Genomic DNA, 9996 nt, shown 5'->3' with positions numbered 1-9996 from the left:
CTTGTTGGGTTTTTGCAGACTTTGGGATTCTGCCCCAGTGGAGGCGAAAGAGAGGAAGACGTGAGGGTGAGGACGAGGCAAGGGGAGCATTTGAGCGGGTCCAGGAAAGTACAGTCAGATGTGGGTCCCAGCCCTGCCCCCTTGGGCTCAGTCTTTCCCGAGGCCACGAGCAAAGGCCGTTTCCGTCCTATTGTCCGGGCCTGGCGTTCAAAGGCACTCGGGCTGCCATGGCCATCCCGCCTGCTGCCGCTGCCAAGCACCCACCGGTCCTGCCCCACAGAGCCAAGACCCCCAGGCCTGCACCCCTGGGGAACTGGATTGGGGTCAAGAGAAATCTGTGTGGCTACGCTCAACCTGTTAAACCATTTCCCCAACTTTCTGGGAGGGCTGAGAGACTTCAGGGCTCCCCCTTCTTGCCTCAACTTGGGGCTGTGAAAATCCGGGAGTGGCAGGCCAGAGCAGGGCTCAGGCTGCACCTACATCTTGACCAATCCCACCCACCCGGAGAGCCCTCTCACTCTGGTCGCTTCTTCCTGGTACCCTGAACCTGGAAGGGCAGCAGGGACGGGGGACTGAGCCTCCTGCTGCCTGTGGGATTGTGAGCCAGGGAGCGGAGGAGGGTGCCCCTTGCTCACTCCTTGCATATTCCAGGAAGATCTGTGGTTCCAGAGGGCAGGCCGAGGGCTGGGGCACTAGGGGTCCCCATGTGAAAACAGAAGAAGGAAAATGTAGTGCTCAACGAACAGAAAGGAACCGGGCTGTTTCCCTGGCGCCAGCCCTCAACGTGCCCCAGAAACACCCTGATTTTTCCAAGGAAAATGAGGAGAGTTTCCCCAACAGTTTAAGGAAATCATCTGGGAAATTCCAAAGGTGGAGTGAAAAAAGGAAGAGCGTCTCTCCCTTTGGGGTAAAATAATAAAATAAAATAGTGGTAAAGTTGGTGTATTGAAATCTCTCCAAGTGAAATGGAAAACAAAATCACACCAGTGAGTAAAGTTGCAGGCATTTTTCCTCTTGTTTTGGAGACCCAGATAAATCATTCTCATCCCAAAACTTGAAGGAAAATTTTGCTGTTCTCCTTCACAAACACGGAGCTCTGCCCAGGCTGAGTTGGGAACATTGAACTACCAGGCAAACTGCAGAATGCTCAGAAGCCCAAGACAGAGATTTTCAAAGAGGTACAAGAGAGACATGGGAGACCCAGGACTCTTGGAGGTGCCTCTGGTCTACTCCAGATCTTGAAGCCACCCTGGCAGCCCCGCCATCAGAGTCCCTCTCACATCTGGGCACTGTACACTACACGATTGCACCCAGATGCTGCGGAATTTGCCGTTTACGAACTTGTCTAACTTGTGCTCCATTGCGCACACACGGCAACAAATATTCACCTCTACCTAAGAGACATGCTCCCCAGGATCCCCGCATCCTGAAGTCCGATAAACCTGAGCCGACACAACGGCCTTTTTGCCCTGCCGAAGGCGGCCAGTTATTTAACTTTGCCTCCTGAATCGAAACCAGACAGCAAACACTTCGGAAAGAAGCTTTGGGAGAAGGAAACAGATGGGAGGATGTCTTGGTGGGGGGAAGCCTGGCCCCCCACTTCAAGGATTTGCTCCCGAGTTGCCCCGGTAGATTGGGTTTCCAGTGGGGGAGTCAGGGCTGTGGTTGGGCCGACTGGCTTGGGAGAAGAAACCCCCCGCCTCCCTTACCGGCTAAATTCCTTTTCGAAGATCCATTTCGCATCTTTTTTCCCTCTTTCTCTCTCTGTTTCTTCCTTTCTTCCTGCTTTCCTTCTTTTCTTTTTCTTCTTCCTCCTTTCTCTTTATTTGCTTCTTTCTCTTTCTCTTTTTCTTTCCTTCTCTTTTTTCCTGCAGTTCATTTTTCCCTTCATTTTTTCCTGACCTTTTCTCTTCCTTAATTCATCGTTTTCTTCTTTTCCTTCTTCCTTTTTTCTTTAGGACACAATTTATTCTTTGCTCTTTTCTTTCCTCCTCAGTGCTTTCCTTTCCCCTTGACTTTCGGTCTCCCCAGCCTTTCTTGTTTTTCTCTCTGATGCATAGCTCAGGGAGGGGAAAGCCCCAGGCTCGGTGCGTCTCTTCCCAGCCTTACTGCTCAGGCTTGGAGTTGACCTTCTCCGGCCTTCAGCCTTAATAACTCGGCTCCTCACAAGGCGAAGTGTACAGCTGCCAGCGGCCAGCGGCCAGGCCTCAGCAGTCGCCATTAGAGGGAAGGAAAAGCTGGCGTGGGGGCACATTCTTACTGGCCCTGATGGTTCCCTGACACGCCCGGTCCCAGGGCTCAGGTAACTTTGGTCCCATTGCCTCCAAGAAGCCTCTTTGGAGTCGCTCCATCTTTGTCCTGACCTCCAGAGCTGAACATTAAAATAGCCTCAGTTTGAGCTGAACTGGAGTCCCCAAGGCTGGAGTCAGGGGAAATGAAGGAGTGGGGCTCTGTCAGTCCCAGGTGGGGGTCAAGATCCGAGGGGCCACCCATGCGCTTAGCAACCCAAAGCCATGTCCCCACATGGGCACCTTTGTTCTCTGAGCTTCCGGACTGCAGCCCGCCGGCCCTCCTCTGTCAGTCTTGCAATCTCTGGAACCTCTGGGCAGGAATTCCTCGGTGTTTTGAATTCTGTCTTTCTTCCGACCCACTGGAGACTTTGCAAGAAACAGAGATGCAAGGCCGTGTGTGTAACTCGCCCAAATCCGCAGTCTGAGTCAAGGTTATGGGTTTCCACTTTGTGTAGTGGGTTGAGGAAGTGTTTGGTGTGTGTGTGTGTGTGTGTGTGTGTGTGTGTGTGTGTGTGTTGTGTGGAGAGACAGAGAGAATGGTGCCTGCAGGAGAACAGAGGGAATGAAGGGAAAGTTCTGGCCCTGCTGACATTGCCCAACTTTGGGAGTCTGCAAGGGGATGCGTCCAGAGCGGAGTGGCCAGCACTGTCTTGCAGGCCTGTAGTGGCTGTGAGCCGCTAGCCCCCAAAGCTCGGTCTAAGTTGGGCCTCAGGCAAAGACTGGCGACAGTCTTCAGCCTTGTTCTGCCGTAGGCAGACGGAGTCAGCTTCAGACGCCCCCACTTCCCCCACCGGGGCCCCAGAACCTCTCTCCCCACAACCTCCTAAAGATCCTGAGGTTTCATTCCATGGCAAGAGCAAAACTTAAAGTTTCTCAAAAGGGGAGGAGGAATCTTGTAAAACTTTTATGCCAAACAAAGTTATAAAAACTTCCCGGGCGTTGTCTTTTCCAAAGGTTTATACGAATAATAAAGAGTGTAGTCGCGTGCACACGGTTCTGGCGGGCTCCGAGCAGAGAGGGTTCAGCAAACAGTGTTATCCAGCCCTGGGGCACCAGGAAACCCCAGGGACTGCCCCCTTGAGGGAATAGTGGCCCAGAAACGAATTGCCCTACAGATTCCTGAGAGGGGGCGGGGAAAGGGAAGGGGTGGCGCCCTTGACTTCTTGAAGTTCAAAGTTCTTCTTTGCTCTGGTGAGAAAATCCCCCTCTGCCTTCAGCCCACTCGAGAAATTAGGCCCAGCTAGTTTTTCTCCCTCTGGTTGAGAAGGGGCTCGAGGTATCCCCATGTCTGTGCACTTTTCAGACACCTGGTCTGTCACTTTCTTGCTTTCCCAAAGCAGAGCTGCCCATCCTCTCCATCTGGGACATCTGAAACCTGTGGGCTTGCTTTCGGAGGTGCCTGTGTGAGCTGTCTTCTAAGGGGCCCTTGCATCCCCATTCCTCAGCAACCCAGGGGTCTGAGGGACAAAGAAACCCCAAACACAAGGCTGGCCCCAAGCCATTTCTCCTTTCAAGTCCCCAAGGTTCTCTCTGTACCCCTAAAGCCCATAGCGAGAGGGGGAGGGGCCCAGAGTGCTCTCTCTCAGCCCACACCACTTAATACCCTTGTAAACTCCCACGTGCGCTATAAACTTGGATTTTTACAACCAACATTCCTCCTTAGCTCCAAGAAACTTTGAACTCGGCCTCGGGTTTATTTACTGGGGGGTGGGAGGGGGCTGGGGAGCTGGGAGCTGAGAAAAGCTGGAGGAGAAGAGGGGGAAGATGCGGGGCAAGAGGGTAATGGCGTGGGGGTCTGGGGTGTGTTGGGGGAGCCAAGACCATCCGCTGTGGGTTTGTTTACTATTTAGAGCGGAAGCATTTTCTAACACAGGCCAGACTGGGTCGTTAAGGGCGAAATGAAACTGGGTTTAGAGGCACGGGGGGGTGCTTTATGGCGGTGTCTAGACGAAGATCTTTTGTTCCCTGGCAGCGCCTCGGCTGGAGGGGATTACCCAGAAAGGCTGAGCCCAGAATGCCCCTGACCCACAAGGGGGGTTGGACATCCCAGGGGCCAGAAGATGGGTTCGTTTGGGGGACAGAGACCCCTTTTTTCTCTTTTTAGAGGATTGCCAAGGACAGGCAGGTTTCTGGGCCTGGGTCACAAAAGCCTTTGTTTTTCTTTCACTATGACCCCCCGGCCTTCCGAAATCCCTTCTGGGGCCAGAGATCTTTTCTGGGCTGCATATTGCAGGCAAGGGGTAGCTATAGGTTTCAAATATTTTTCTCCAAAATCGGAATCCATTTGGAGATCAACATTTTGCTCTATAAACAGGTTTGCTCAATAGAGTTACCCCCACCTTATTTTACAGGAAACATGGCCAGCATGTCAATATTCCTTTATAAGACTAGGGGATAGATGAGGTCTTGCGCGTGCACACACACATACACACCCACAGAGCACCCTCAGCTTCATTCTTGCTGACACTCATAAACACTGCCAGGGCTTACACACCACAGAGGACACAAGCCTTGGATGTGCGTGGGGTGAGGCTTACTCCACAGCACGGGCAGAAATGTACATATAAGGTTCCTTCTCCTGTACACACAGGCACATCAACTTAAAATACCTGGGTGGGAGCACACAAGGGAATTGTGGGGCTGTATGCACACGTTGGCTTTCGGATTTTATCTCAAGACTCACATTGACAAATTACAGATTCAGATAGCTAAGCCGCACCGGTCCCTGTCATCGAAAACAACGGCGGAGCCTGGTTGTGACTGTCCATTATCAGGGCGTTTTGCCTGTCATTCCACAGAATCATATTGGCAAAACCATTTTCTTTGATTTCTGTAAGAACAGTTCCAAAGAGGGGGAAAAGAGAAGAGAGACTGTTTCCAAATCTTTGCCCCTAAATAACGAATTTGGAACCAAGACTGCCAGAGCGCCCTCACTTTTTGCTTGAAAGGACTATGGTTATCTTTTTACAGAGAAAAAAAAAAAAGGCATGCAGGAAATATAGATGGGTATGGCGAATGTCCTCCATTACTCGGTGCCCCACCGCATCCCCACCCCTTACAAAACAAATCTCTGGGGCTTTCTACTCTGGAAGATCCAATGTACAAACATCAGGGTGGCCCCAATATAGGGTCTTGTTGTGTCTGGAGGAGCCTGGCCATTTGTGCTTGAGGGGAAGGGGCCCAGCCTCGGTGAGGAAAGGGAGGGGGCTGGTTTCCCCTCCTCTCCCCTCCCTCCTTCAAAACTGTGTATAAAAATTCCAATATAGTCTTCTCATAGAGGGGGAAAAAAAACCCGAAAGCCCAACCCTCAACCCTGCACATTTAACTGTGACAGACGGAGACATCTGGCGGGAGGGCGGTGGAGCCAAGAAAATTCCTATAAATTTAAATTCGATGATGGTTACAATTAACTCCACAACAAACGTGTACTTAAACGGAAAGTGTTGCTGGGCGTTTGGACGCAGCTCGAACTGCACGTGAGAAAGGAGAGCTTTAAGAGTCGCCGTGGAATGTCCTCAGCTCGAGAGCAGGAGGAAGCTACCGCCACGCTCTTTCCCCTGCCAGCGGGGAGAGCCAGGAAGGCCCACCAGCCTGGGCCTACCTCACCTTCCCATGCCTGTCCTCACCAGCTGGGCCCTACCCTCCAGCCTCCTCCTCCGCCTTGGGAGCACTGAGGATTTTAAGAGGAGAGGGGCTAATAAAAGGGTCAAATAAAATCATAATATTGAACAGAATGAAATATCTTTATTTGCCACAAAAAAAAAATCACAGCAATCCCTCTGGGATGGGAACCGGGTGGGGATTGCACACGTACACGCGCACTCACGCTCATGGAGAGAGATGGGTGATTTGAATCTCATTCCAGGAGAGTCCTCCCCCCCACCCTATCCCCTCTGGGTAAAAAGAAACGCTTGTGAAATTTATTTACAAAAATTCAGGCCCCAGCATGGGGGAGGCGTCCAATCCCACCTCCCTCCTGCCTCCTCCACCCTAATCTTTTTTTTTCTTTTTTTTTTTAAGGGAGGTAACAACTGCATAGACTATAGCTATAAATCCATGGAGTGGGGCACGGCTGGGAAATAGGTTAGGAAACCTCAATGCACCAGTTAAGAAATTTCAAAAGAAGGGCTCTACACGGTCACAGGGAGAACAAATAGGCTCAGGCGGTGCCTGGGCGCAGACGGAGGTAGGACACGGACTTTGCACACCTAACACCAGGTCGAAGGTACAGAAATTTCACAGCAAGGCAGGATCACATTTAGCTGCCCCCTAGCAGTGGGGCGAGGTGGGGTAGGGGTGGGGAGCGCAAGAAGTCTCCCTCACAGACACGGTGTCTTAGCAGATCTTATCACTGGGGCAAGGGAAGGCTTTTAGTTCAAGGATTGTTCGCTCAGGCGCCCACTACTCTCGCCCCTCCCCCACCCAATCGGAGCAGCAAGACATTGTCGCGAGGTGTGTTTTCTTTTAAATAGAGTCTTGGCCTCGGCGCCAACGATGTCCACTCGCTGTGGGTTAGACACTTCCCTTCACCCTCTTTACAGGCCCAGTCCCTGTCCCACAGCGAGTCAGACGGAAGGTGAAGGAGGTTCCAGAAAGAAGTGCGGGCAACGGCAGTGGGGGCCAGCCCTGGCCACAGTCCAGTTTTCCACCCGCGGAAAGAAGGCGAGTTAGAAAATAAAAAATAAAAATAAAATAAAATAATTTTCCCCTTTCCCCGCCCCCCCCCCATCCCGTGAAGGGCCCGGCCTGCAGTTACAGCAGAGGATTTCCGGAGAAATACTGCAGCCGGTCTCTGCTTAGTTTTTTTTCTTTCATCCTTCTGTTCTGAAACCAAATTTTCACTTGTCGGTCCGTCAGGTTCAGCATGCGGGACAGCTGCAGCCGCTTCTCTTTGTTGATATACACGTTGAAGAAAAACTCTCTCTCCAGTTCCCGGATCTGGAATTTCGAATAAGGGCAGCGCTTCTTGCGGGTGCGGGGGGCGTCTGGAGGGGAGGGGAGGGGGCAAGTGCGAGGAGAGGGGAGAGAGACACGTGAGACCCGGGCGACCCCAGCCCGCTGAGCGCTCAGCGGCCCTTCTCCCAGCCCCACCGCCAGGCAGCCCTCCCGCCAGGCCGGCCTGCTTTCCTCGCTCGGGCCGCAGTGCGGGGGCAAGCCCAGGACCCCCTGCCAGGTCTGGCTCGGCTGCTCCCGGGCCACCGCGGGGTCGCCGCCCCTCCCCTCGGCTGGTGGAGTCTGGGGGAGAAGGTAGTCGGGTAGGCCAAGTGCGTCCCGGCGACCCGCGAGCTCAGCCGCCGTCCTCGGCCCCTTCCTGCTCTGCCCTCCCAGTGGCTCTGAGCACCCACCCACCCCTCCTCCAGAAATCTGGGGGACCGCGGAGAACAGGCACGAAGAAGTGAGAGCGGGCGAGTGCAGTGGGGAGACGGGAAGGAAGCGAGCGAGCAGGCACCAAAGACACCCGAGAGCCGCTTCCGGGGGCCCTGGCGCCCCGGGACGCCCGGCGGGCCGCGCCTTCCAAGCTAACGGGCTAGACCGGCGCCGAGGCCGCGGACCGCAGGGAGACAGTGAGACCCGGGCCTGGAGCCGCGTGGAGCCCTGAGCCGTCTCTCCCCACCCTTTGTCGCCATGACCCCCGGCTTGCTGGGGTTCTGCTCAAGGACCCGTGAACACATAGTTTGAACATTTCAAAAATAGTTTTTAAAAGAAGCGGAGCAGTCCTGGCCGGCCTCTCCGGTCTCAGGTTCTGCTCCATTGCCTCTCCCCCACCACTCCCCCTCTCCGAGTTTCTCCCTGTCTTTCCCTCGCCCTCCCCTTTCTCCCCCTCCACCCCTCCCCTCCGTCCCACCCCCCGGCAGCCCGGCTCCCCATCCTTCCTTAAATGCTCTTCTAAGTTCACGATCAAAGTTAATATCGCTCGCGATGGTGGCGCTTTTAAAAATTTCACAGACCGAGGGAGATAACGGGGAGGGGGGTTCACCCGGCTTTTCCAAAGAGCCCTTTCCCCTCCCTCCCCACCCCTTCTCCATCGTAAAAAGTCCAGTCGTAGGGAGAGAGGGCTTTGTAGGTTATAATAAAATCCTTTGAATGCTTATAAAACTCCACATAAAATCGGACTGACCCAAAACACGAGGCCGTCCCCGCTCCCCTCGCCTCCCCCCTGCTCTCGCCCTCCCTCTCCCGCTCCCTCCCTCGCTGCCCGCCTGTATCCCGGCCGCTGCTACCTACTGGGGGCGGCTCCCTTGGCCGGCTCCTTGGCCGCGGAGTGGGCTGAACCAGACGAGCTGGGATTCGTGTTTTCCTCCTCGGCCTCTGCCTCGGCCCCCGCCTCAGCCCGGGACGGTAGTCCCGAGGCCGGGGTCGCCTCAGGCTCCCCCTTGGCCTCGCCCTTGCCTGGGCAGAGGGGCTCGGCAGGCGCGTCGCCGCCACCGCAGTAGGCGTTGTCGAAGAAACGGTCGAAGGCTTGAGGCAGGACGCTGTTCTTGTTGACTGAGGAGTAGAAGCCGGCGGGGGCTGCGTGCGGGGCGCTGGGGTGGTGGTGGCTGCCGTAGGAGCCTTCGTTTTTCATGAGGATCTCGGTGACCGTGGAAGGAGGCAGGCACTCCCGGTGCATAAGCTCGTCGGCCGCTGCATAGCAGGAGGAGTAGCTGTTCCGGTGGTGCCACTTGCCGGATGGCTCCAGGCCGTATGAGACTTCCCGGACCGGGGGCACTTGGGCTGAGTAGGGATAGGAGATCTGACGAGAGGGGGCCTGGGGCAGGAAGGAGGAGACCGTGGAGAACTCGGGCACGTAGTAAGTGCAACTGGGCAGATAGAGGTTGGAGGCGCAGCTCCCTCTCTCGCCGAAATCAGCGCCCCTCTCCTTGCGCGACGGCGAGCAGAAGTTGCCCAGGTTGACCGAGTTAAACATCGTTCTCTTCTCCTGCCGGCTCCAGATGGAGGTTTTGGACCCGATCTAGCGAGGGGGGAAAATTTGGGAAGGCGAGATGACGCGTTATCCGTCTTAGTCTCTCTCCCCGAGCACGTGATCCAAAGTAGATATTGTCATATATCAGTTCGGAGCACTTCGCAGACGTAGGAGGGGTTCTCTCTTAGGTAAGATGGGGACGTTCAGGCGATTGGTTTGCAAACACCGCAGAAACATTATGAAAATCAATTGCAGATTTGTATTCGTTTTTCTCTCCTCACTCCCCTCCTCTCCATTCCACAGAGGGAGCAAAGGAAAGAGAGGGTTGGGGTGGGGTGGGCGGTGGGATGGGCGGGGGCGGTGGCTGGGAGGGGGCAACTGTATTTTTTTCTAGCTGCTGCTCTCCCCCCCCACACAGGATTGGGTGTAGGAGGAGGGTTACCACATATGGGGGAGTCTTCCCTCCTACCGGTGATGAGCCCAAGACTGAGGTGGGGAGGAAGACCGAGTTGTCTACTGCCTGGTTCCGTGGGAGATGTGAATCCTTCCCCCCAACTCTCAAGATCTCTTACCCCACCAACCCACAGAGGGCCAGCGCCTGTTTACAAGAGTTTGAAGAAGTCCATTCTTTTCTTGGCCGGGCTGTATGTCAAGACTCCCTTTCCCCTTTGGAGAGACTCCTCAGAAGAGTGTGTGAAGTTTTCCAAAGGTGAGGCAGCCTAGCAGCAAGCCAGTGTCCCAACTTTGTCTGGCTTGCTGTGCTGCCTGCGGCTAGGGACTCAGATTAGTCATAAACGGGTG

The 9996-nt window shown here is 54.6% G+C and overlaps 1 protein-coding gene across 1 annotated transcript; it reads right to left on the bottom strand.

The window, feature by feature from the left end:
* Positions 1–7043: 7043 nt before the first annotated feature.
* Positions 7044–9198, bottom strand: HOXC11 (homeobox C11; the record flags this gene model as incomplete). Its single annotated transcript, XM_080811945.1, has 2 exons — positions 7044–7276; positions 8517–9198. The coding sequence occupies 2 exons, from the start codon at positions 9196–9198 to the stop codon at positions 7044–7046; spliced, it is 915 nt and encodes a 304-aa protein (XP_080668071.1).
* Positions 9199–9996: the final 798 nt, after the last annotated feature.

This window comes from Martes martes, assembly GCF_963455335.1.
Source record: "Martes martes genome assembly, chromosome: 8".
Taxonomy (NCBI): domain Eukaryota; kingdom Metazoa; phylum Chordata; class Mammalia; order Carnivora; family Mustelidae; genus Martes; species Martes martes.
The sequence above is the reverse complement of the archived record's forward strand: the minus strand, read 5'-3'. Positions and strand labels throughout refer to the sequence as shown.